Source organism: Neophocaena asiaeorientalis, unplaced genomic scaffold (assembly GCF_003031525.2).
Source record: "Neophocaena asiaeorientalis asiaeorientalis breed wild unplaced genomic scaffold, Neophocaena_asiaeorientalis_V1.1 scaffold606, whole genome shotgun sequence".
NCBI classification, from domain to species: domain Eukaryota; kingdom Metazoa; phylum Chordata; class Mammalia; order Artiodactyla; family Phocoenidae; genus Neophocaena; species Neophocaena asiaeorientalis.
The window spans coordinates 1010805-1038399 of record NW_020173687.1 but is presented as its reverse complement, the minus strand read 5'-3'; the positions used below and the strand labels follow the sequence as shown (position 1 = coordinate 1038399).

The 27595-nt window shown below is 48.1% G+C and overlaps 1 protein-coding gene across 1 annotated transcript; it reads right to left on the bottom strand.

Moving 5' to 3' along the window:
• Positions 1–160: 160 nt before the first annotated feature.
• Positions 161–27595, bottom strand: TCFL5 (transcription factor like 5). The gene is given in 12 exon segments (XM_024750175.1): positions 161–803; positions 805–893; positions 12064–12205; positions 14657–14903; positions 16290–16452; positions 16740–16923; positions 17968–18244; positions 18435–18492; positions 22245–22542; positions 22802–22972; positions 23052–23110; positions 27410–27595. Coding segments are annotated over 12 exon segments (1905 nt in total). The 3' UTR covers positions 161–772.

The following is a 27595-nucleotide window of genomic DNA, read 5'->3' as shown; positions in this document are numbered from 1 at the left end:
TACAAACGTTTAACTCTCTCCCATTGACAGTATTTATTGAAAGTGACTGTACAGCACTAAAGTCTATTGGTATTATCTATTGTGATAAATAAAGCCACTCATTTGAAAAACTCAGTTCCAAACACTACAGTTTATTACACAGAAGGTAACGACTCTCAGTATGAAAATGGGGGCATTGAGGCAATCTAATATCTAGCAAGTATTTCATTTATGGACAAAAGTACCTTTAAAGGAGATCTCTGGAAAATTTCTAGCAAAAAGGTTTAAAATAGGACTGATCTTGCGATACAGTTCTATGCAGCTAGAAATCATTACAAGGGGAAGCGACAGACAAATGAAATAAAATGTCTTACTTACAGTTAAGAACAATTTACCTTGTTCTAGTTGCTAAGGGGGCATATTTAAAATGTAAATAAAATAAGTAAAAAGCAATGTACCTTCTAAGACTAAAGAAATTACAAAGGATGTTCATTTTTCAAGTTATCATGTTAAGAAAACATGATGGAATCAGACAGATAATTGAAAAATTACTTACTAATTGTCAAGATGTCTTCCTCCCCAAATGGTCTAAGAGGACATTAATCGGTAAGCATTTTGTTTTAGATAAATATTTTTACAAAATGTGCTTTCAAAGTCCCCATTGGAGTCCCATCAGCTGAATCGTGTCCCTTTAGAGTTAGACTATCAGAGCTGAGTTCCAGGGTCCTAGGAAATGTTTATGGGTCACGAAGGAACAGCCGTTTGCTTCCCAGACGTCAGTGTTTGCATCCAGTCACTCGATCTCCAGAGCTGGGCTATTCTGCACTCTCCTGCGTGGGACACGTCACCAGGGAGTCTGGTCTGGTCAACTTTAGCCTTCTGCCAGTTTTACCGCAAAACACACTCTCAAATTCCTAAAGTTGAGAAATGACCATTAATGTACAATATACACAGACATGAAAACTGCTATCTTCAAAAACACAAATGGTTGAAATTAAGAGCGAAACTACCTCAAAATATATAGTTAAGGCGTCACTCACAAACGTATGTCACATCCTGTAAGGGGCTACAGATGATAAAAATGGGGATTCAAACATCTGTCTCAAATAGTTACCTTTACGTGTATTTTTATTTAGTTTTCCAATAGGTTCTCAAAATGCCTGACCATATTGTAAACCCTTCTGATATTTTTTTAAAAAGCAGCCGTATTTTTTTGTTATTTTCATTGTGGTGACACAGACATAAACTTTACCATCTTAACCATTTGTAAGTGTGCGATTCAGTGGCATTAAGTATGTTCACACTCTCCTGCAACCATTACCACCATCCATTTCCAGAACTTTCCACCACCACACAGACATTCTGTACCGTGACATGCCCCTCCGGCCACGGGCATTTGCTGTCCCCTGCCCCCGCCCCACTGACCGCTCAGTGTTAGGCGTGGCAACGGGGCCAGACCAAGAGCTAACTCCCCAGCACCCTGCTGGCCGCGGGTCAAGTTCATGACTCTGTGCCTCTAGACACTTTGTAAAAGGCCTCAATTCTAACGGCTGAGTCAGTCTCAAGCTCACGAAAAGAGAAGGCAGGTGCAAGCGAACCACCCGAAGCTCATCGGCCTCCAGGAAACAAAAGACACGGGTCTGCGACATGCGGAAGGTGGGATGTCCTGCAGGACGCAGTATTCACGTTACCGAACCCAGCTTGGGTCCGCTCGCCCACGTGTAGCATTACATGTCATGATTAGTTATGCTCTGTGACAACTTCAGCAGAGAAGTTTTTTCCATATAATGTTTTTTGTGTCATTTAATATACTACATAATCTTCATTAGTTTAATATTTCTCTCTGAGATGCCTCAGGAGCCCTTTGGAAAACTCAAAGTCAGCTAGAGAAGGAAACTTACAACCTGTTGTCAAAAGCAGCTCAATATTCCAGGAAAATTTTGCTCTCTTAACAGAGAGAGAAAACCACTTCCAGTCTGCACCAGCTTACTTTTAATAGCGAAGTTCATTTAGTTAATTAAATTCAATCTAATATGAGCCAGTCTTGACCCCATGCAAAACTCTTTCCTTAAGGTTCCTTTTCCACAAACCTCCCATCACTTTCTGTATCCATATTAGTTTGTCCCTTATTTTTTCCCTAGCCAGAAACAACCAGCTCTGGGACAAAATTATTCTCCCTTTTTCCCTTTAACAAAGATATTTCCATTCTTTTTTGGCTACACCACACGACATGCGGGAGCTTAGTTCCCTGACCAGGGATCAAACCCTTGCCCCCTGCAGTGGAAGCGCAGAGTCTTAACCACTGGACCGCTGGGGAAGCACCTAGCCCACTTTCTTTACACACTGAAATTCTTCCCTTATTACTTTTAGTAACTTAATTACATATGTATTACAATTTTTAATCCTTAAAAACTTTAATCTCTATTGAAAACCAAGAAGCAAGTAATTGAACTGTTCTTTATATCAGCACGTTTTCATTGGCAAACTTACGAGCACATTCTATAACCTCTAGAAGCATACATTCTCCTATAGTACAATTTTTCTCTTTAATGTGGTACAAGACATGTATCTAAGAAGCCCAAACATCTTTAGTTTTTTTCTCTCTCATAAGAAGACAAGAGAAGATAAACTTAGACTTCTCGAGCAATCAATGTTCCAGTATTTTACCTTAATGAAAAATGACTTAGACCTTTAACGAATTTCCGTCATATAACTTAATTTAGCAAAACTAAAGTTTCAAGTTACCAAAAATCTGGAAAAACTAATACACGACTATTCCTAAAGAGTTCACCTGAAAGCTTTTATCCCATTTATCTCTATTTTATTACTTATGACAATATTATATAAAGACATCCATCCACCCATCCATCCAGAGATCTCATAGCTTATATTTCAATACAAAACTTATTAGTTTATAAATGTGATCCCATTTTCCCTCTCTATTGTAAAACAGCCCTAACTGCATAATAGTAGCACGATTTAAGGATCCATTAAGAGGCCACTTTTTCCCTGAATCTATGGAGTATTATGGCCAGGCCATGTTACAAAGGAAAATCATTTTTTTACATTTTATTTGTTTGTGACTGAAAGTGGTCCAGTTCTGGAGAATGCACCCCAAGGGGCTGCATTCAGGAAATAAGCTTGAGTTTCCCATACCAGCACACTTACACACAAGACAAATGCGTGCGCGCGCACACACACACACACACACACACACACACGAAGAACAAAATCTAATTCCTGCAGGACAGAAACAAAGAGTGTTTAATAACAAACAAAATGCAAATGAAAAGATAGGAAATCATGACCTCACATGTCGCGGCAACTCACCCAGCAAATGTAAAACTTTATAACAGTTGGAACAAGTTAAATTTACCTACTTGAGTTTAAAAAGGCTCTTTCACCTTTTCTCCTTTTGATTTGAAGTTCTACTAATTAACCCAGGCTGAAGTCTCAGGCAATGTGGGTTGTGTTTGCATTTCAAAGACATGGTAAGAGTTATGGCTTCAAGCTTTCTCCTAGAAATATTTTTGTTCTCTGAGGGTCAGAATTCTGAGAAAATATTTAAGCCAGCTTTCTCAAACTGCATAGGCAAAAAAGAACCAGGTTTGGAATTTCAAAAGAGTTTCATCTTAACCAATTTTCTCCAGAGTCTGAAGAAAGTTGTGGCCATGTGGTGTTAGAAAAAACATTTTTCTTTTTATAGGAGCATAGCTGAACATTTACCAGTTTGGTAAAATACACCCTAGACCACAAGATGGAACAGAGCTCTGATCACTCATTTCTTAATTATTCATGGCCGCTGTTGTCAGATATCAAGCAAACAAACAAACCGATGCAATGGAAAACAGTCCCTCAGGGTCGAAGTTCCCTAGTCCCAAAAAGGGAAATTCCCAACCGATGCCCCATCAGAGACAACCCTGGTGGTTAAGAATCCGCCTGCCAATGCAAGGGACACAGGTTCGAGCCCTGGTCTGGGAAGATCCCACAGGCCGCGGAGCAGCTAAGCCCATGTGCCACAACTACTGAGCCTGCGCTCTAGAGCCCGTGAGCCACAACTACTGAGCCCACGTGCCTAGAGCCCGAGCTCCTCAACAAGAGAAGCCACTGCAACGAGAAGCTCGCGCACCACAACGAAGAGCAGCCCCCGCTCGCCGCAACTAGAGAAAGCCACGTGCAGCAACGAAGACCCAATGCAGCCAAAAATAAATAAATAAATTTGTTTAAAAAAAAAAAAAAGCCAAATGACCAAGCCTTAGTCCAAAAGGGAAAATCCCAACCAATATTCTGCTATAGAAGTCAATGTGATAGGGAAGAATACTCTGGTGTCACCACACGTGAGTTCCATTACTTACCAAAGACATCTCAACCTGCCAGTGCAAGTGCCTTGTTTTTTTTAATCACAAAAATCAAAAGCGCTGTGGGCCAAGGATGGCTGGTTGGTGGCAAGGTCTCGAGGCTGCTCCTGAGACAAAGGTGCTCAGGCAGCCGCTGAACAGGATCCATCTCAATCACCAACACTGTCAGTAAACCAAATCGGGTCCACTCGCCCACACGCGGTAAAGACAATCTACTGACGCCAGGTCGTGACGAAGGAAAGTGCAACGTTTATTGCAGGCACCAGACAAGGAGTTCAGATCTTTTGAGCATTAACACTGATCACTAGACAAGTCTAAGTTCACCTCCTGTTTTCTTATGAGAGAGAAAAACAACTAAAGATGCTTGGGTTTATTAGACACACGTCTTGTACTACATTAAAGAGAAAAACTGTGATATAGGAAAACGTATGTTTTTAGACGTGTGCTCGTAAGTTTGCCAATCAAAACGTGCAGATATAAAGAAAAGTCCAATTACTTGCTTCTCGGTTTTCAGTAGAGATTAAAGTTTTTAAGGGTTAAAAATTGTAATACCTGTGTAATTAAACTACTAAAGGTAATAAGGGAAGCATTTCAGTAATGTAAAGAAAGTAGGATATACATTGTCAGTGAGAGAAGGTATAAAGAATGGAAATATCTTTGTTAAGGCAAAAAAGGGAGAATGATTTTGTCCCAGGGCTGGTTGTTTCTGGATAAGGAAAAAATAATGGACAAACTAATATGGATACAGAAAGTGATGAAAGCTTTGTAGAAAAGGAACCTTAAGGAAAGGGTTTTGCATGGGGTCAAGACTGGCTCATATTAGATTGAATTTAATTAACTAAATGAACTTCGCTATTAAAAGTAAGCTGGTGCAGACTGGAAGTGGTTTTCTCTCTCTGTTAAGAGAGCAAAATTTTCCTGGAATATTGAGCTGCTTTTGACAACAGGTTGTAAGTTTCCTTCTCTAGCTGACTTTGAGTTTTCCAAAGGGCTCCTGAGGCATCTCAGAGAGAAATATTAAACTAATTAAGATTATGTAGTATATTAAATTACACAAAAAAAACATTATATGGAAAAAACTTCTCTGCTGAAGTTGTCACAGAGCATAACTAATCATGACATGTAATACTGTGCGTGGGCAAGCGGACCCAAGTTCAGTTCAGTAACAATTTTTGGCATCCCAGATGGGCTGGAAATCCCATCTGGGTCACCAAAAATTGTTACTGAACTGAATTTGGGTCCACTCACCCTCGCACAGTAAGGCCGATCTACTGACACTGGGTTGCAGTGAAAGAAAGTGCAGCATTTATTGCGGGTGCCAAACAAGAAGTTCAGGCCTTTTGAGCATTAGCTGCCCAGACTCCTTGTTTGGCACCCGCAGTAAACGCTGCACTTGTTTTCACCGCAACTGGTGTCAGCAAATTGGCTGTACCGTGTGCAGGCAAGTGGACCCAAATTTGGTTCAGTAACATTCAGCCTCAGCAATAAACAAACAGCAAGGAAAAGAGGAAAGGGGAGCCATAACAGATTAAAAGGTATAAGAGCTATGAACCAAATGCAGTGTTTGGATACTGATTTAAGTAAGTCGACAGTAAGAAGACAGTTGTGAGCCAATCAGAGAAATCTGGACAGGGAGGGAGATTAAGGAAGATGATGATGACGTGGTTGTGCTTTTAAGCAGCCCTTTTCTTTTTAGAGATACATTTGTGAATGAAAATGGTATGACAGTTGGTAATGCTTTAAAATAATTCAGTGGCGGTGGGAGGCTGGGGATGTATAGGTGAAACAAAGCTATGCCTGAGGCTGAGTTATGGACACGGGCGTTCACTGTTCTAGTCTCTCCGTTTTTGTGCGTGTATACATTTCTGTAAGTTTTTTTTTTTTAAAGCATAGCATTCTTACACAATTAAGTCTAAGTTTATATGTTTTTATTGTGGTAAAATATATGTAACATAAAATTTGCCATTTTTTACCATTTGTAAGTGTACAATTCAGTGGCTTAAGTACATTCACAATGTTGTATAAACATCACCGTGATCTATTTGCAGCACTTTCTCATCTCCCCAAACTGAAACTCTGTCCCTGTTAAACATGTACCCTCCATCCATCCGCCTCCCCCAGTCTCTGGCACCCGTCATTCTACTTTTTGACTTTATGAATCTGATGACTCTAGGTACTTCATGTAAGTGGAATCATACAGCATTTGTCTCTTTGTGTCTGCCTTTTCCCGGTCAGCATCCTGGTTTGGAGGTCCATCCATATTGTGAGGCACGTGTCAGAACTTCATTCCTTTTCATGGCTGAATAGTAATCCATTGGCTGTACAGACATTCTGCTTATCCATTCGTCTGTTGATTGGATTGTTTCCACCTTTTGGTGACTGTGAATAATGTGGCTAGGAACACTGGTATACAAATATCTGTTTAAGTCCCTGCTTTCTATTCTTTTGGGTAATGTCCTCTGCATCGGCAGGCGGACTCTCAACCACTGCGCCACCAGGGAAGCCCTATGTTTAACTTTTTGAGGAACCACCAGCTGCACCATTTTACGTTCCCACCAGCAGTCCCAAGGGTTGCAATTTCTCCACATCCTCACCGACACTTGTTATTTTGTTTTGAAATAGCCACAGCTAATGGGTGTGAACTGGTATCTCACACCCATTAAAGTGCTTTTGATTTGCATTTCCCTGATCATTAGTGATGTTGAGCATCTTTTCGTGTGCTTATTGGCCATTTGCTTATCTTCTGTGGAGAAACGTCTATTCAAGTCCTTTGCCCATTTTCGAATTGTGCTGTCTCTTTGTTGCTGGACTATAATAGGTTTCTATTTAATTTGTGTCCAGGAAGGGAAGCATAAGCGCTCTCTCTGCTGCCACTGCTCTGACTTTTGAGTCATCTGGAACGGCTGGAGCACTCCACCTGTCCACACGCTACGTGGCATCCGAGCCAAGGCCATCTGCCATTTGCAACAACTGCCTATGCTCAGAAGCTAGATCTGCACAGAAATACATTCTAATTTCCTTCCCAAAATTTAAAAGGTTTTCAACGGGTCTTAATGCAATGTAAGATGAACCATGGTTTGATATATTGGTTTCTATATTCTGACACCCAAAGCCCAACTATAAAATATTTGCCTATATTTGAGAAGGCAGAATTTACCTTTGAGAATACCTAAATAGAAGTCAGAAGGAAGAAAATAATCATCTCTCAGATGTAAGAAAGGACTTCAAGAGATTTTCTAAACAATCGTCATAAAATGAGGAGCCCTGGGCACCCGTCTTTATTTTGAAGAGTTCTGCCAGCAGTGGGGTTAAGGTGTAGCTCAATCTAGACTCTCACGAGGTCCCTGGGACTCAGTTCATGGGAACTTGGGGTGACCGTGAAAGAGGGAGACAAGTGGACACCTCCCGCCCTTGACTGCGTCAAAGGTAAGCTAGTAATCGTTGCTCTGCTCTCTCAATTAGCATCTATTTCAACGAAACTTAAGTGAAATAGCTGAGTTTTAAGGGATTTTTACAACTCATCAGACACCTTGAGATGACGTCTGGTCAAAGTTGGATATTCACATTAAATGTGTAAATAGGAGAAGGCCAATAATAAAAACTATTTTTAGTAGGAAAAAGAAAGATTGTTCCAATTACATGTCAAGAAATTATACCAGGAAGTTAGGAAGAGGAAGAAAACGGGTGTCATCTGTACAGAGAGACGAGAGAATTAAAGGAAAAGGGTTAATGAAACCAAGAGGGGTGACAAACCTCGGGGCCCAGGTGGGAGGGTGTGCCCCCGACACTCAGCCACACCGAGAGCCCCACAGAGATGGGACAAGGCCAGTCATGGTGGGAGATGCCACGGGGGCTCTGAGAACAACAGGTCTGACAGACAAGAGAGGACAGGAAAGGCCTGAACCACAATTTGTAACCTCAACCTAATAAACGTACAGAATTCGCCGAACCGAGAATGCACGTCCTTTCCAAATAAACACAGACTTTTAAAAAATTGACCACATAAGAGGTCACAATGGAAGTCTCAACACGTTTTTTAAAACTGCCATCTTCACTGATCAGAATGTGAGAAATAAATGTGAGAAACAGATAAAATGCTGTTCTTAAAAAGAACAGTCTTATCTACAAAACAGAAACAGACTCACAGACAGAGAACAGACTGGTGGTTGCCAAGGGGCTGGGGGTGGGGGATTGATGGAGTGGGAGCTTGGGGTTAGCAGATGCAAACTATTATATATAGGATGGACAAACAAGGTCCTAACCCTATATAGGGTTACAGTTCCCTGTACAGCACAAGGAACTATATTCAGTATCCTGTGATAAACCATAATGGAAAAGAATATGAAAAAGAATGCGTGTATATATATACGTGTGTATATATATATATATACACACACATATATATATATATATATATATATACATATACAGAACTGAGTCACTTGGCTCTACACCAGAAATTAACACATTGTAAATCAACTATACTTCAATAAAATAAATTTAAAATAAAAAGGACAGAATTCCTACTGCACAGGAAAGGGAGAAGTAACAGTACGGCTGCACCCGATAACTGGGGCTGGTGCGCAAGGACAAGTGGGTGTGGGCCGGCCGCCAGCCCAAGTTCAGGTGCAGGAGGGAAGACAAAGCAGGGGGGCAGCGCCACCGTCCTGCCCAACGACTGTGATGGTGACAGGACAGAGGAGAGGGAAGCACAGGGTGACAGACTGCCCCGCAGCCCCAGAGCCTGGCTAGGGTTCAAGGTCACGACCCCAAAATGTCACCTCACAACAACTGCGTCACCAGCGATCCTGGATTGGGGCTGGACCGGGGAAAATGGTGTAGAGGATGTTATTGGGACAAGAGGCAAAATTCGAATTAGATAAGAGTGTTACACCAATGTTAAATGTCCTGATTTTGGCCATTGTATTCTGGTTATGTAAGATAATGTAATGTTCTTTAAAATCACAGACTGAAGTGTTTGGGTATCAAGGCGCATGGTGCCCACAGTTTACCATCAAATAGTTTAGACTGCAAGAGACAGAACAAATGGGGCAAAATGTGAACAACTGGGGGTTCTGGGTAAACCTGGGTGGGCACACGAGGAGCTCTTAGCACTCATCTTGGAATTTTCCTGCAAGTTTAAAATTATATAAAAATTTTTAATTACCATAAATAAATACAACGAATCATCTAAATCCAGGGTTCTACAGGCACCTGTCTGGCCCGATCTCTTCAAAATCTCAGTGCCGTAATAGAAACTGTGGGGTAGGGAGGACTGCTATAGCTCAGAGACAGAAAAATGCCACTGACTGCAACACAGAAGCATTGCTGGGTGCTGGTTTGGAAAAAAATGCAGCCATAAAAGCCACCTTTAGAACATCTGGGGGACACGGGAATACGGACTGGGTAGTAGATGGTATAAGAGAATGACTATCGACCTTGTGAGGTGTGAAAACGGCACTGGCGTTACGTGGGAGACACAGGCGTAAATATTGAGAGGTGAAGGGTCATGATATGTCATTGTCTTTGAAATTGTGCTGTGCGTGTGTGTTAAACATGGTAAATGTTGACGGCTCAGACTAGGTGAGGGGAGGGCAGGTGTTCAGTGAACTCTGTGCTCATTAGAAAAATAAAACAAAGGGAACCATCTGCTTGCGGACTCGTTTACCTTCTCAACTTCTCCACCTGACGCCTCCTGGGCACTGAAAACCTAGCCCATTGGACACAGAACGTGGATTCCACCCCACCCCATCCTGCTTCTCCACACGTCTTCCCATCTCAGGAAACAGCGCCACCCGCCCAGCTGCTCCAGCCAGACACCCCACCGTGGACCCCAATTCCTCTGCCCAGCAGCCCTACATCCAGCACCGCGGGCCCTGGCCAGTCTCAGCAGAGCGGCTGCGGCCTCTGACCAGGGTCTGTGTCTCCACTCCCGCCCACCCCTAACCTCTCCTCCTGGAGTCCAGTCTCCCTGCTGCGCAGCAAGGAGAGCCATCTTTGCAGCATGTCAACCAGACCCCACACCGGGATGGAGGTGGTCGATTCACCATCAACCTGTTAGCCGCTTCCCTCCAGCCCACGGGGTCTCTGTCTTATTCAAGGTGCCCCCAGTGTCTGGGACAGAATCCTGGGTAGAGTCGGAACAGACCTGTGGGATGAGATGTGTACTGAAATAATTTAGGAAAATCACTGAAGACTTTCGTGTATCACATCTTTCAAAATGTTCATGCAAGTAAGAGGGGGAAAGTCACTGAGGAAACAGGAAGGACACAAGGGTTTAAGCTGCCTACATTCTAATTCCCCCCAAATTGCTACTGACGTCACTTCGGCCTGTTTCTTGATGGGTCTTGTAATCCGACCCAGAAACAATCTACAAATTCAATGTAACTACATTTCAGAAATATTCAGGAAGCCTAATATACATAAAAATTAATGTCCATAAGTTTTTAACCTATTTAATCTTTGAGTATAGATAGTGACAGTTAAGTTTTTTTATTGTTGTAAACACCTTCATCATATTTGAATGAATCATATAAATAATAATTTACCACTATTAGGTACACAGAGCCAACCATTAAATCATTTTTTTAAATATAAAAGCTTTATTTTATTATAATAAACCAAGTCTATCGCTAAAAAATAATGTTAAAGGGTAACCACATTATAAATAACCATAAATGATCCGATCAGCACAAACTTGACGCAGGTATTGCTTTAAAAGGCAATTAAATATACAATGAAAACAAGGAACTTGACGAAATTACGAAACACACAAGATGGAAATGCACGTGGGCACAGAAAAGGGAAACAGAGAAGACAAACTCTTAGCACTCATCCCAAGGGGCCTCACTCCAGGCAGCCTGGGGCGCTCGGCCGGCCGCTCCCCCAGGATCTAGATACGGAAGGCTCTTTTTCAAAAGGTTCCACGTTTATAGTGCCAACCTCAGCTCGGTTCTCTGATCAGACCCGTGCTGCCGTCAACGGCAGTGACTACACGACAGCAGGGACCAGCAGCAAACCCAGGCCGCTCTTCACTAAGGCCTCATCCCATGCGCCCTGATCCCCAGAGAAGTGAGGCCGGTACCTGGACCCAAGGTCCCCCCAAGGCAGAGCACAGAAGCCAATGCAGGGAATGTTCTCTCATCTGAACCCCCAAGGAGGGGGCAGGTGGGACCCTCACTCACACCCAGCATCCGCTCCCACCTGGAGGGCTTGCAGGGAATCAATGGCTCCTCGGCCCAGACAGACAGGGTCAAGGTCGAGCTGGTTGTCCTAAGGAACGGAGATGCTCGAGCCCCTGAGCGCCCCCCGATCCCCCAGGCCGCAGTGTTTCTCTTCTCTGCCTTCTGAACATGTTTGAAATCCAGATTATTTATTTGACATTTAATTGCCTCTTTTTTTTTTCCTATTTGTGCTTTATCCCTTTCACAACATCTTCTGAGGGGGAAAAAAAAATCATACCCTACAGGCAGGTCTCTGAAACCCCTTTAAGCCCCCAAACAAGGCACTGCACAGAGCAGGGGCCTGACTGCTAGCTGACCACAGATCCAGGCTGTGGTTAGTACCTTGATAAGTGATGAGCAGGGCATCATTCACGCTGGACTCAGCATCAGACATTTGGTTCCAGGAAACAAAGGACAGTTTGGGACATCTTAGAGGAAAAAGGAAAAATAACAACACTGATACATTTACAGGATTCTGAAAATCTCCTGGCCTAGGTACTAACCTTTTTAAGAGAATCTCCATGTCTTTCCTGAATATATTTCAGGAACGCTGTGGTCCACTGCAGCGTCGTTGCCTTATCGGTCTCGGCGTTGCAGAACGGGACTAAAAGATTCAACTCATCACAACAAATGCGGATTCTGCGCCTACAGTCAAAACCCAAAGTAATCACGTAGAGAAGCTGAAGCAGAACAAAGGAATAAAGCAGGTGTCTGTGTGTCTTGAGGAATCAGCTCGCGGCCTGGCCACTGAGAGCGTAGGAAGGGCAGGCCCTCACCTCGGGGCTCCCCTCTACAGCGGCCAGCCCACCCTCAGCTGCCCACTAAGCCCAGTCGCGCTCCCTGGAAAGTTTCCCATTTACTTCTCCTGGGCCAGGAGCAAGGACCAGGTCCAAGTCTCTAGACCAAGGATGGACCCAAACCCCCTGAAACTGGAAGCAAAATTGTGTGTGTGTTTCTTCTGGGCAGGACATTCTTTCACTCACCTGCCCCCCAGGTGCCAAGGAAGTCACAGAAGCTAGGATTTACAGCTTTGATTCTCCAAGGGGCCCCGGTTCATAAAGGACCACAGACTACCAGCCTGTGAATATCCCCAAATCCAGTCCATTTAGGGATGATTTACATCCCACCTGGAGTCTTAGACCATTTTTAACGTTTACGTATTACATTCAGATAATATGGCCCTTGTTCCTATTTCCCCACCTATACACTCAGAACTCTAGAGCAACTTTGTAAGGTAACAACAACAGCAGGAATTCACCAGATGCTCTGCAACGGCAGGCACTGGGCCAGACACTACATTTCAGCTTGGTTAATTCTTGTGTCCCATCTACGCAGTAGGTGATATCCCTATTTTATAGACGAGAGACTCAGGTGGAGAGGTGAAGAATGTGTAGGAAGTTGTTAAACTAGGAAATGGCAGAGTAAGAATGAAAACTTTTACCGTCAACACGTAGTACGTATAAGGCTTTTTTTCAGATAGTAGGTATTCAGTAAATGTTTATTAAATAAATATAAACAATGCCCATTATAATTCACGGTGAGCTCGGTGATGCCCATCGCTCGGCGTGTATGTGCGGACACATCCTTAGGAAAGGTATCTAGCTGCCTAGCTTTAATATATCCCTTTAAATAAATAAATTTCCACTGCTCAACACTGTAGGTTCAGAGATGAATATCTGTCTTGCTCAATGCTCTATTTCCTGAGCCTAAAACAGAAACTGGTACAAAGCACTCAACAGATGACGAAGTTAGGGAACCATCCCGTACCCAGCTATAGATGACGAAGTTAGGGAACATCCCGTACCCAGCTATAGATGACGAAGTTAGGGAACATCCCGTACCCAGCTATAGATGACGAAGTTAGGGAACATCCCGTACCCAGCTATAGATGACGAAGTTAGGGAACATCCCGTACCCAGCTATAGATGACGAAGTTAGGGAACATCCCGTACCCAGCTATAGATGACGAAGTTAGGGAACATCCCGTACCCAGCTATAGATGACGAAGTTAGGGAACATCCCGTACCCAGCTATAGATGACGAAGTTAGGGAACATCCCGTACCCAGCTATAGATGACGAAGTTAGGGAACATCCCGTACCCAGCTATAGATGACGAAGTTAGGGACCATCCCGTACCCAGCTATAGATGACGAAGTTAGGGACCATCCCGTACCCAGCTATAGATGACGAAGTTAGGGACCATCCCGTACCCAGCTATAGATGACGAAGTTAGGGACCATCCCGTACCCAGCTATAGATGACGAAGTTAGGGACCATCCCGTACCCAGCTATAGATGACGAAGTTAGGGACCATCCCGTACCCAGCTATAGATGACGAAGTTAGGGACCATCCCGTACCCAGCTATAACAGAAAACTTAACCACCTTTTGCTTCTCCACAGAGCAGCACAAATAAAATCCACAGATAAACAACTTACATAAGCTGTACCTTCCTCCTTCCTCAACATCCTTAAAAGAGCCAAGCAAAACTGAGTAAGCCAGCGCACAGGCGGACCCCCTCCCAGGAAGGCTGCCCCGGCCGGCACCTGGGAACTTAGATTTCGGGGGGGTTCCCACTACCGTTGGCCACTGGCTTATGCTAAACACCAGCTTTCCTTCTGGGCGTCTGGGACTTGGCCGCGTGCCAGGTAGGGAATGCCCCCGCCCCTCCACGACCAGCCCCCAGTAGGATCCAGGGCCCTGAGTCTCTAAGGAGCTTTGCTGTCCGGGAACACGTCACCAGTGCTGGGGGGTGACAGGCATCCTGAGTGGCTCCACTGAGAGGTGCTCTGGGGAGCTGGCGCCTGGGGCCCCTAGACCTCTCCCCATGCGCCTCTGCCGACTTTGCTGGGTTCTTTGTCCAAGATAAATCAAAGCCATGGGTCCTCCTAACGAATCACCAGACCTGGGGGTGGTCTCGGGTACCCCCATCCACCTAGCAAAGCAAGGTGACCACTGACTCTAGCCAGCTTTCCCTCCCTTGAACACAGAAATGGCTACACCATTGTTTTCTACAAAAAAGGTGCCTGTCACCACCACCGACTGTCATCAACTTGGCGTCTAAGACAACGGTATGCCACCGACTCCACGCATTACCTTCTATCTCTTTCCATGCGGTTGTGCCTCTCCCTGCGCTGGGACCGGCCCCGCTGGGGCCCGCTCTGGGTCTGCTCCCCGAAGCTGGCCTGGGACGACTCCACCGACTGCCAAGCACCCTGCACTGCTGTGGCGCCTTCACCCACGTTCTGGAGCTCTCCAAGGGCTCTTCGTTCCAGGTTTGTGTCCAGCTGACGCAACCTACTCCGACTCCTCTTGTTTATTGCTTGTTTACACAGCGCTTCTTCTTTGCAAAAGAAGGGAAAAGTGGTATTTTAATCCTTCTGTTCTTCTAAACTGACCCTCGTGAATGCTGAATATATTTTTTGGTATTTTCGATCCAAGATAGAAACACCCCAGGTATTATGTAATCAATACAGCTTATACAGCAATACAGTCAAAAGTCCCCCTTTTAAATCAACAGGCATTTGAACTGTCATCTATGAATAAAAAAACCAAGAAGTTGTTTGATTTTTCTGATATTCAGAATGGGGGAAAAAAAACTTGAAATATTTTCTCCAAGAGATTTTCTTGATATGCAATTATCCTAATATGACAACTGATATTCTAACTGCAATGCTCAGAAGAGGACAAAACCTAAGTGGTTTAGGATTAAACATGCCCTCACCTTACAAATGAGATTCCCCCCACAAAAGGAGTAATCACATCATTGATTTGACCTGTGCTACAGAAATATGTTAAATTTCTATCAAAGTACAGCAGGCGTCTAATTAGTACCTGCGGTGACGTGCATTCCCGAGGTACCGTACAAAGCCAAACCCTCTACGGTGAAAGAATCACTTAACACACATTTCAGAACGGTGATAACTTTTCAGAAGACATAGAGAGGAATTCGCAAGTACTGGTAACACTCTTCAGCTGAGCAGTCAGTACAGGGACTATTCTGACATTAACCTTTATACCTTACAAATGTTAACGTAGACTTGCGCGAGCAATGTCATAAGAACAATGGAAAATTAATCACTGGCGTGGGAGAAAGGAGAGCTGCATCCCTACCCTGTCTTTATCAGCTCTCCAAGAGCTGAGTGTAAGCTGTGTTATTGTTGGATAGCTCGAAAAAGAATGTTTTCCAGGAAAAACGGATTGAGGGTTAACGTCAGGGGTAAGCAAAGTTTGCCTTCAGAAGTTTATTTCTAAAACTTTCTGTATCACCTTATGGCCTCTTGCTCCCAACTCAATCCTCTGCCCATCTGCAGATCGTCCTCTAAAGCTCTGAGCGGATTTCAGACTCCTGCCTCACTCATGAAGTATGAAATAAGAGAAAAAAAAAAAAAAAACCTGAAAGTGCTGTGAGTAACTTGAAGGTAACGAAAATGCACCTAAGTCTATCATTTTTCTGTTTAAGGAGGTTACCGTTAAGAATAAGCAGCCCCTGAACTCAACGTTTCCAGGCCAAGTATAAACGTGATGTTCAAAATTCGCAAGGATGTTCAAAGTGAGGTGACTGGGCAGAGGGACGGAAGGATTCCTAAGATGCAAGCAGGCTTCCGAGATCGTTTCATTTGTTTATAAACCACCTCTCTCCCCTCTCCCACCCATGGCCAAAAAAAAAAGGGGGGCAAAGACAGCAGGCAGGAGGAGAAAGCACCTGCCAGCTTGTTTTATCGCTTACCTCCTACTTTAATCCAAACCTGCTCGGGCAAAGCTTTGTTTCTACTACCCAAAGTCTGTTTAGTGGATTCAATTTCTTGCTGATAGCAGAAAGAAAATGCTCTCGGCAATCCAATATCCTGATGCTTGGTAGCTTCAAGTACAGAACATGAGTTACTAGAGCTCTGGAAAAAAATAAAGCAACAGGAACTTTTATCAACAGGTGACGATCTCCTCTCTACGCACAAATAAAATGCACTTTAATAGAAGTAACGTCAAAGCTATTCACGTGAACTTGAAGAACTTTCGGTGCACTAAGGATGTTTAAATGTCCCCGAACCACATAAATACTCTCGAGTTTAAAAAGTTATTGAGCTCAATGAAAGAAAAAAAAAAATCCTTGGGGCCTAACTAAAATACAATTTATCCATGTAATACAAAAGAGCAAAGCTTCGCAAATCATTTTCCCTACCTGTGTTTGTGAAAGACTAGAATTTCCACTAGCAGAGCAACTGCTTGCAGTAAACAGAGGGTATGCAAATTGCAGAGCAGGAGCTGCAGCAGTTTTATTTTTCACTAATGTTGTACATTTGTTTTGTTGCTGGTGAAGAGGAACATTCACTAATTCGGATGGATGGCGAATAAGAGTGACCAAACTGCCAAGACAAAAGAAACCCAGAAACACATGAAGAGTATGTGGCAGGTAAGTTTCCTGAAACACCACAATCACTAACTATCACACTCTAATGGCTAACATTTGATTTTCTAGATGGGAACTTGAATCTGTTACCATGAATGCCCCCCACCATGGAAACCTCTACAATTATCAGCTAGTGTTGTAGGGGACAAGTTCAAACTTTCTTCCTCACATTGGAAGGTGTGGCTGTGTGTCATCTTTTAGTTACACCTCCCTTCCCATCACACTTCTGACACCAATCTCTGTTTTTTTGGCCATCCTCCAAAATCTGACGACTATGGGCAAAATGGGGAAAACTACAGGGTGGGGACAGACAGGAAGCTGAGGAGACACCCTAGCAGACAGGCGACTCCTCTCCGATAGTTGTTGCTGCGAGATCGCTTATGGGCTGGCAGTCTGGCTGAAGGATGAAGCTGCATTTTACACTCAAAACCTCACAACGTGACGTCTTTCCTCCCAGGGGATGCATCTGTGCAAGATGAGGTCAGCCTCAACCTGAGTCAACAGAGGGGGAAGCAGAGGTCTCTCCTGACATTTAGGTGAGTGATTTGGGGACAGAACCTTTGTTCCTCAGGAACATGTGTGCACTTATCTCAACTCCTCTCTCTTCCGCATGCAGACGCTGAGTGCACACTGCAGAGGTGATGCTGCGGGCTGTGTACTTAACATCTGCTTGCTGTGCTTCACAGAGCACACAAACTTTCAGCTCAGCCTCCAAACTCACTGAGGTCTGCTCGCTGTTAAGATGCAAGCTGCAGTGAGGCCGCTGGCCTCTGCAGAGGACCGTGGTCTATACCCGGACCCAGCCTGGTGCTTCCCTGCACAGGGCCCTGGTCTACACCCGGACCCAGGCTGGTGGCCTCTGCAGAGGACCCTGGTCTATACCCGGACCCAGCCTGGTGCTTCCCTGCACAGAACCCTGGTTTACACCCGGACCCCGGCTGGTGCCTCTCTGCGGAGGACCCTAGTTACACCCGGCCCGCTCCCTGGGGGATGCACCCACTTGTTGAGCGCCATGCCGGGCTCGGGGGGATCCGCGCCGCGCGGGGCTGGCGGGGACTCGGCTGGGATGCTGTTGAAGCGGTCCTCCAGGCGGACGCGCACGGCCGACTTGGCCCGCGCCTCGGGCGCGCCCTCCACGTTCTTTTTTTTCGGCCGCACCAACCGCCCGCCGCGCCCCCGCCGCGGCGCCCAGTCCCAAGCTACGCGCGCAGGTCTGGGGCGTGGGGTTCGGGCGGCGAGGCTGCGGCGCGCGGGGCCAGGCCGTCCAAGTCCAGTGCCTGAGGGGCCAGACCACCCGGGTCGAGTGTCCGCAGGGCCGGGCCGCCCGGATCCCCATGTCCAAGGGGCCAAACGCGCGAGTCCAGTGTCCCAGGGTCAGACACCTGGGTCGAGTGTCCGCGGGGCCTCGCAGGGCCTGGCCGGGTATCAGGGCGCATGCAAGAGGCGCCTCTCCAGGTAACGCTTCACCACGAGTCCACGTATCCACGGGGTGCCGCGCGGTCCCCCCCTTCTCGGGACACGAGGCCTACAGTAAGCCCGAACAGTAGACAGGTGAGACAGCGGCCCCAAATACAGGTGTGACAAGGCAGGCTCTGTACGTAGGTGAAAACTCAGTCAGATAAGTAAATACACGTGGTGCACGGTTCCTCCTAGAACCGGCAGGGCTCGTGTAATCAATGCCCTCGACAAACACTGGCCGATGGTGAGCTAGAATGCACACGCCATGTGGGTTCATCCTTTCAAAGTGTGCTCTTCAGTGGTAGTGTATTCACATCCTATCACCACAGTCAGTTTTCGGACATTTTCATCACCCCAAGGAACCCCATACCCACTAGCACTCCCTACCCACTAACCTTCTTTCTGTCCCTGTGGGTTTGCCAACCCTGGGTACGTCCTATAAATGGTATCATAGAATAGGTGGTCTTTAGAAGAATTATTTTTGCGGGCTCAAAATAATTACTGTACCCACCTCTCACCCTTACCCCCGTCTCAACCAGTGGTGGTTTTCTGTATAGGAAGCACGTGGTTTAAAGAAAGGCCTGTGATTTCGGCACAGTTTTCTTCCATCAGGCTCTGAATTGCTCATCCTGTCAGAGCTCAGACATCTATGGGGTGCGATTCACTTCTTCTGCAGTATCTTTTCTTTGAACAATATAAGATCATCCTGCACTTCCCTGGAGGTCCAGTGGTTAAGACTCCGTGCTTCCGCTGCAGGGGGTGCAGGTTCAATCCCTGGTAGGGGAACGAAGGTCCCACATGCCACGTGGCACAGCCAAAAAACTTTAAAAAAAAGTAAAAAAAAAAAAATATGTATTTGCTTTTCTTTTTGTCCACTTAATATGTCCCCAGTAGGAAAATGATGGACCACTTACTCAATAAAAGGTATCAGGTGTGGGGGAAAAAACAAGAGCACTTTTTCTCACACCTAACATAAAAATTAGTTTCAGATCATCGAAATACCTAAATTTAAAAAGAAAATTATATAACTACTAAATATATAGGATGATATCGATAAAATCTTTGAGAAGATTCTAAGCGTGACATCAACACAGACCATAATGTGCACAGGCTCGCCCTGGGCCTCTTGTTTAAAAGCAGATTCTAATTCGGCGGGCCTAGGTGGGACCTGGAATGCCACCTTTCTAAGGAGCCCCCAGCTGGCGTGTGTGCCACTGATCAGTTGACCCCACTTTGCGCAGCAAAATCACGGAGTATGGTGGAATTTACAATGTTTAAAAAAGAAAATAAAATCAAGATTATACGCGACTTGGTTTTTCGCTTATTGGAAATAAAGACCATTGGCACCTACACTGTTTTTTGTGTTTCTTGATTTGGGCGGGCTCCTTGCAGATAACAGTTTTTGAGCCCTCTTTTATTTAGACATGAAACGTGAGAATGATCTGGCTTTAGTGGGACTTATTTTATAAATAAAATGTGAAGAAAATATAAAACACGTTTTTTTCAAACTCTAAACGTGGCTCCAAGTGGTTCTGGTCTAGCCCTCCAGGGGTAGGCCTTCTTAGCTGAGGACCCTAGCTGAAGAGTCAGGCAGAGCCCGGCGGAGCAGGTCAGGGTGGGAGAAAGGCCCCACCTGGGCTCCCCTGAGCTAAGAAGTAAACATGCAAAACAATAAATAAATGAATAAGTAAACAGCATCATGGACCGATGCGAAGGGCTGGCTTTCGAGAACAGGAGGAGCTGCTCTGTGGACAGGCCATCGTGCAGGGGGAGACCCCCGGTGGGTGGCAAAGTCAGTTTAGTGGCTCCAGACTAACTGCTGGAGACCCAAGCACAGCATCCATGTGAGCCTCAAGGAATGCGGGCAAGCATTGGACGTGACACCGTTGTACAAATATATGGATTCGGTGAAACCAGCAGGGCTGGATAGCAAAACCAGCAGGGCTGGATAGCAAAATGTAGACATTACAGGAAAATAAAACTACAAAGCAATATTGGACATGAACAGATAGGCAGACATTCTTAACAAAAGCTTAGCAAATTGAATCCAACAAGATTTTTTAAAAAGAATAACTCATCGTAACCAAGTAGTGTTTTTTCCAGGGATGCAAGTTTTGTTTACCTTTGAAAATCAACCAATGTAAATTACTATGTTCACAGAGCAAAGTGAAAAGCCATATGATTACCTCAAAAATGCATACGCACAGAAAAAGTGGCTGGCAAATCTAACATCCATCCCCAATCAAAATTCGGCAACCAAGCATAGAGGGCAAGTTCCTCAACCTGATAAAGGGCGTACATGAAATTACCACACTTCACATCATACTTAAATGGCAAAAGACAGAATGCTTTCCCTCTCGATGAGGAAAAAGGAAAGATGCCCACTGTCGCCACTCTGTCGCCACTTCTGTTCAGCATTGTGCTGGAGGGTCTACTCGGCGTGACAGGGCAAGAGAAAGGAGCATGCAGGTGGGAGGACGAGAAGTGGAACTGTCTACTTCCTCCCTGGGCAGCACGATGACCTAGGGAGAAAATCCTACAGAACCTACAAAAGAGCCAGTGAGTTCAGCGAGGTCGGAGAACGTAACAACATACTAATACCAGTCATGTTCCTATACCTTAGCGGTGGGCATGCAGGCCCTGCAATTAGAGAACAATAGCGCCTACAGTCACTCAAGCACGCACCGAAGTGTGAGTTTAACAGGATACGTATAGGACATGCATGTTGAATGGCATACAGCGTGGTTTCACTGCCCTAAAAATCCCCTGTGCTCTGCCTACCCATCTCTCTGCCCCTTTGCCCCCTGGCCGCTGCCCATCCTCTCACTGTCTCCACGGTTCTGCCTTTTCCAGAGTGTCACAGAGGTGGCTTCATACAGCCGTTTCTGATTGGCTTCTTTCACGAGTTCAATGCATCTCGGGTTCCTCTGTGTCTTTTCATGGTTTGATAGCTCACTTCAGTTAGCGCTGAATCATATTCCATTGTCTGTGTGGGACACCGTTTATCTATCCGTCACCTGCCGAAGGACATCCTGGTTGCTTCCAAGTTTCAGCAACTGTGAATACAGCTGCTGTAAACATCCATGTGCAGGCTTTTGTGTGGACGTGAGTCTTCAGCTCCTTTGGGTAAGTACCAAGGAGTGTGCTCCTGGAGCGTATGGTAAGCGGATGCTTAGTTTTGTAAGGAATAATCAAACCATCTTCCAAAGTGGCTGCGCCATATTCTGAATTCCCACTGGCATGAGCGAGAGCTCCCGTCACTCCACATCCTCAGCCCCATCTGCTGTTGTCGGCGTTGCATGCTTTGGGCCGTCTAAGAGGTGTGCTTGACGGCCTTCTGAAGACTCGGTTACTGTGCCAGCTAGGTGGCAACCCCGCGCGGGGCAGGGCGGGGGCGATGTCTCCCGGGACACGGTCTGGGCTCCGCAACCCACGTTGCTCTCGCTCCAGGATTGCTGGATCTGGAATCAAGGGGTGCGAATGGGGTGGCCCCTCTCCCTATTACCTCTCGTGATGCCCCACAGAGTCTGTGCTTCCTGTTCTGTGACTCTCGGTTCTAGAGAGCTCAGTCCCGAGGGGAAGAGAGCTTCCTCGCGGGGACGCAGTGAGGCTTCCTGGGGCCGTCGGTGGAGGCTGTGGCCCGGCCACTTGGGACTCTTCAGGCCCAAAGCAGGGGTGGCAGAGCCCGACTCTCACGGGTGAGGAACTAGAGAACCCAGGTCCTCTTCATCCTCCAAGCCGGTGGACGGCCACAGCGATGCCCTCGGGCCCGACGGCTGAGGCTCAGACCGGGCAGGAGCAAAGGTTTGGGTCACCCACCCGGCCACGAACCCCCAGCAGCTGCTCGAGGGCCCAGGGAGCGTGGACGGGGTCACGGAGGAGGGTCTTTGTCGGTACCGGCGCCGCGGCTGCCACCAGGCGTGACGGCTGTGACAGCCGCGCCTCGTCCTGCTTTTGATGGAAACGTGCCTGCGTGTTTATCCACCGCACGCTTTTGTTTTCTCCTCCTTGCTCGTCCCTGATCGCGTAGGATGCGACGAGAATGGCCGGCCTTATTCCCATGGTCTGCAGGACCGGGAAGCCCTCCCAGAAGCGACGGGAGGTCCAGTCCCCTCTCCTGGGGGCGGGGACAGTGGCGATGGGGGTGTCGTGTTGGGCGGGAGGTGAGTTTGTGCCTGTCTTCCTTTGGGGATTTGGCCCAAAGGGCGGCTGTAAGCAAGGCATGGAGGCGCGCAGGGGGCCGAGATGGTGGGCGGGGGGTGGCTAGCCGGGCCCCTTTTCTTAGAAGCCCCTCTGCTGCGTGTTCGCGGTTGAGGGGATCAGCAGAGACAGTTCTGCATGAGATCTGGAGACCAGAAGAGAAGCGACAGCCGCACCGATTTTTCAACCCAGAGGTCGACCTGGGGTCACGCGCGGGGCTGTCGCCTTGTTGGGGGCAGTGTCCCCACTGGCCACGCCGCCTCCCGGGATCCGTCGGGCCAGGTGTGCCTCTAACCTTTATGACAAAGTGCACCAGCTTCTCAGGCCGGATGTCCGCACCGTCCAGGCTGGAGGTAGAGAGAAACACGTGAGACAGGCTAGTCCATCCTCGTGGGGCCCGGCCTGGCCTCACCTCGCCCTCCACACCCTCCCGTCTGCCCGTCCTTCCCGTCCAGCTCTGGCCGCAGCAGCTCCCACAGCCGGGGCTAAGCCCGCAGACCAAGCCCTGATGCATCCCCCCATCCCTGTCTCCCTCTTCTCTCCCTCCTGCCCTCTCTGTCTCTCTCTGACCCAGATAACGAAGAGACGGTGAGACCCACGGCGCCGGCGTCTGCGAACCACTTGCTGCGCATCTTATTGCTGTGATTTGTGAGTTTTGTTCGCTCCTTAAGGAGTAAAAGAATCGGAGAAACCTTTGTTAGAGATGTGATTTCAATCAGCGGCTTAGGGGCATTCGATGAAATACCTTTGTGACCGATTTCTAAATATTTGGAAAAATTGTTCAGTATTTAATTTGGTGTTTAAGTGTTTGATATTGTGTTTAAATATCTCTAAAAATATTGTTTAATAGGTGAGAAATAAGACATTGAAGAAAATACGAGTTTCCTTCTGCTTGCTCGAAAGTTCCTCAGCTATTAAAGTATTGATTAATCGCACACGCACAGAACGAAACACAAACCAAAGGAGAGTTTAAGGCAACTGCTTTTGAACTTCCAAGGAAACGAACGTGAGTTTGAACTCGCGGGGTCAAGAGATGAACACTCCAGTGACGAGGGGCAGGGCAGCAGGAGTCAGAGGCCAGCAGAGGCGGGGAAGGGCCGAGTCTTCAGTTAAAACCGCAAACTCACAACATGGTAAAAGCAGCAAGTGGTGGACCCGGTGCTGGAAAGAATCGGGTCCGAATGCCCAGCAGGGTGGAGGGATTCCAGGACTGGCCTAGAAAAAGGCACGATGCAGCAGGACGCCAGAGCCAGGGATGCACAGGGCCGTCCTGACGGGGGTGATAGCGCAGCGGAGAAAAGCAGCCCAGAGGGACCCGAGGCTGCTGCACGGGGCTCCTCCCCCTCCCTCTGCCCTCCTCCTCCCTCCCCACTCCTTGTTTTCTAAACAAAAGGAAAGTGTTCCTTTACTACTTGATTACACGGGTGGGAATCTTTTCTGAAAACCAGGAGCGCGCCTCTCCAGATGAAAGGATGCACGTCGTCCAGGGAGAGAAGCGTGACCGCGGCCGGTTAGCCTTCCAGACGTGAGCTGCTTTCTTTTCGGTCCTGACACGTGTGTGCGTGTGTGCCAGTGTGTGCGCATGTGTGTGCGTATCCGTGTGCATGTGTGCGCGCAGGAGCTGGGGCTTATCGCTGGGAGCTGCCAGCCTAGCACTTGGTCTCCCTGTGCGTCTGGGTGTTGCTCACAGTCAAAGTCACAAGTGCAAACAGCCGTGCCTGCAGCGCTGCCATCGGACAGGACGCCCCCGTCCCCCAGATGCCTCCCTCGTGCTGCCCCTTAGAGGCCCCCCACCCCACCCTGTCTGCAACCTGCCCCCTCCAGCATGTCCCTCAGGGGGTCCTGCGGCCAGTGGCCTTGGTCTGGGGCCTCTCTCACTGGATGCACTTCCCTCCTCCCCGTGGCTGGGCCACTATCCACCCCCGTGTTGACTGAAGGGCACCTGGGTGGTTTCCTGGTTTAGGCAACTGTGAATAAATCACTATAAGTACTTGGGTTCTCATCCCCTTGGGGTGATACTGCCCTCACTGAGGATGCGTGCTTTGGGGTGAATGTCTAGCGGGGGGTGGCCGGCTTGTGTGGAATTTAATGACAAGTCACTGATTGGAAACCCAGAGCTCTTCTCCAGGGCGGTGCCACCTTCCCTCCCCGCCACCCCGCATCCTCGCCAGCACTTGCTACAGTCAGTTTTCTGACCCTTTACATAAAGGGACACCCTGGGGTGATGTCCACAGTGGCTGAATTCCTCTTCTTTTTCTCTGGCAGACCCTGATACCCTGATTTGCTGCCTTGCAGCCAGAGGTGGCCGGGTGCCAACCTGACCAATGAGGTCAAACCAGACATTTGAAAGGGGAACAGAGGCTCTGTTGCTCCTGCTGGTTTCCTCCTATAACAGTGAGGTGATGACGTGATGGCTGCAGGGGCAGCCTTCTTGCAAACACAAGGACAAGAGTCATGAGCTGAGGATGCAGAGCACGGGAGACCCTCAGTGACATTGCAAGCCACTCCAGCCACCAGGGCTGCCTGCCCCACCCTCGTGTGAAGCTCAAAGATGGAAAAAGTCTCTGTGCTTCCTTGGTGACCCCCCACCTGAACACCAGCAACATGGGTACAGGAAAATTGGGCCAGAAACACCATTAAGAACACTTGTCTCCAGATGGCCGCATTTGGGAGATCTTGATTTTCTTGGTACACCTCTTTCATTTCCCACATTCTGGGAACACACAGGACCCCACAAATCTCCAGGGAGCCCACATTCTCTGGAAAGTAGAAGTTAGAAACTTTTGAACAACGTGAAAAATGTAAATGATGCTTTTTTTAAAAAATAAATTTATATATTTTTATTTTTGGCTGCGCTGGGTCTCCGTTGCTGCGCGCGGGCTTTCTCTAGTTGCGGCGAGCGGGGGCTACTCTGCGTTGCGGTGCGCGGGCTTCTCATGGTGGTGGCTCCTCTTGTTGCGGAGCACGGGCTCTAGAGCGCAGGCTCAGTAGTTGTGGCTCGCGGGCTTCGTTGCTCCGCAGCATGTGGGATCTTCCTGGACCAGGGCTCGAACCCGTATTCCCTGCATTGGCCGGCGGATTCTTCTGTTTTTTTTGTTTTTTTTTTTTTGCGGTACGCGGGTCTCTCACTGTTGTGGCCTCTCCCGTGGCGGAGCACAGGCTCCGGACGTGCAGGCCCAGCGGCCGCGGCCCACGGGCCCAGCCGCTCCGCGGCATGTGAGATCCTCCCGGACCGGGGCACGAACCCATGTCCCCTGCATCGGCAGGCGGACTCTCAACCACTGCGCCACCAGGGAAGCCCGGCAGGCGGATTCTTAACCACTGAGCCACCAGGGAAGTCCTAAATGATGCTTTTGATGAATACTTGACACCTTTGGGAATTGCCCAGGTTATAAGAAGGGAAGAAAAGATACAAGAATGTATAGAATCCCAATTTTGTAAAAGAAAAATAGAGGGAAAAAAAGATTAAGGGAAAAGATACAGATGGCTGCCCGTGGTGACCACTGGGTGGAAAGTGTGGGTGGCGTTGGAGGGCCTCCCCTTTCCTAAATGTCTGATGGGAAGCAGGCGTCAGAGCCATCCCAAGCCAGGAGCTCCCATCCCCACCCTGAGGGGCCTGGGTTGGAGGCTGGGGCTCGTACCCTGGGGCACCTGCCTCCCCAACCCTTGCTCAGGCCCCTTCAAGGGCACAGCCAGATGGTCCCCGTCGCCGTGCCCTCACCCTGCTGTCTCCCTGGCCCTGGACCTGCTGGTGCGGGGGTGGGGAGGGTCCGGCCCCTGGGGTGTGATCCTCCCTTGGAGGCTGCTTTCATCCTCCCTGACAGTTGCCTCTGCGGAACTGGATGGGATACGGGGCCCCGCCAGGCACCGCGGCCCTCGAGGCCTCAAGCGGGAGGGAGTCCTCATGCCAGGTTTCCGGAGAGCCAAGCGCTGCACGGCGCACCTGATGGCGTGTGAGTGACTTTGGCTAAACGGGGTCACGGGTTGGAGCCGTCAGGGCTGGTCCTGGAGGAGAGCAGGGGTAGTTGGCAGGGTGAGGGCGGAGCAGCGGACTCCACGGGAGTATTCTGTGGAGCAGATAAAGCAGGGCTTGGGGACGATGCAAACATCCCAGCTGTACTCAAGGGACTGAGGATTTTAAAACTTGCGCGTATTTTCCCCGACGTTTTGGGGAAACTGCTTGGACAGCAGCCTGCAGGCCAGAGGGACTCAGGCGTTTTGGAGCCGGGCACCGTGCCCAGCCCTGCTCGCGTCTATCCTGCAGGATTCGGGATTTCCTCTTTGGCAGGACCTAGCCATAGGGCGGTCTTCCCCAAGGTCAGGCTAGCGCTGTGGGCTCTCCGTAGACGAGCGGCCACCCTCCTGGCCTCGCCTGGCCCGACGCCTTTCTGAGGCGGCAGTGATGGCGGCGTCCCCTCGCGGGACCCCCGCTTTGCGGCACTCGCCCCTGGTTTGTCCTGCGCTCGGCCGGGAAACCAGACGTTAGGTTACTGACTCTCCAGCCCACAGGGAGAGCCTGTCCTGCCCGAGGGATGTTTTCTGCGTGTCTCGGCTCACGGCGGGAGATGGCTGCACAAACTTGTTGAGAAGCTAGATGCTGGCACAAGGGCCACCGGGATGGGGCCAGTCACTGGTGGCCCTGAAGTTCAAGGGCAAGGCCGACACCTTTGTCTTTTCCTCCCAGCCGCGGCCGCTTCCCTGACCTGAAGGCTCCGCATCTGCTGGTACAGCCCCTGCCACTTATTCCACCCGGCAAGGCACCTGGGCCACCAGCTCCGCCTCACCACACGCTCGTGACCAGCCCGGTGCTCCTTTAAGGCCCGAGTCAGCGGCCGGGGACTTTTGGGTGCCTGCCGACCCTGCCGGTACCGCCTGCCCCACGTCTCTGTCATCCCGACCGTGCGCTTCTCTGTCCTTCCCTTGGTGGCCTCGGGCTTCCTGCTCGACATGGGGTCCTGTGCCGGAGCCAT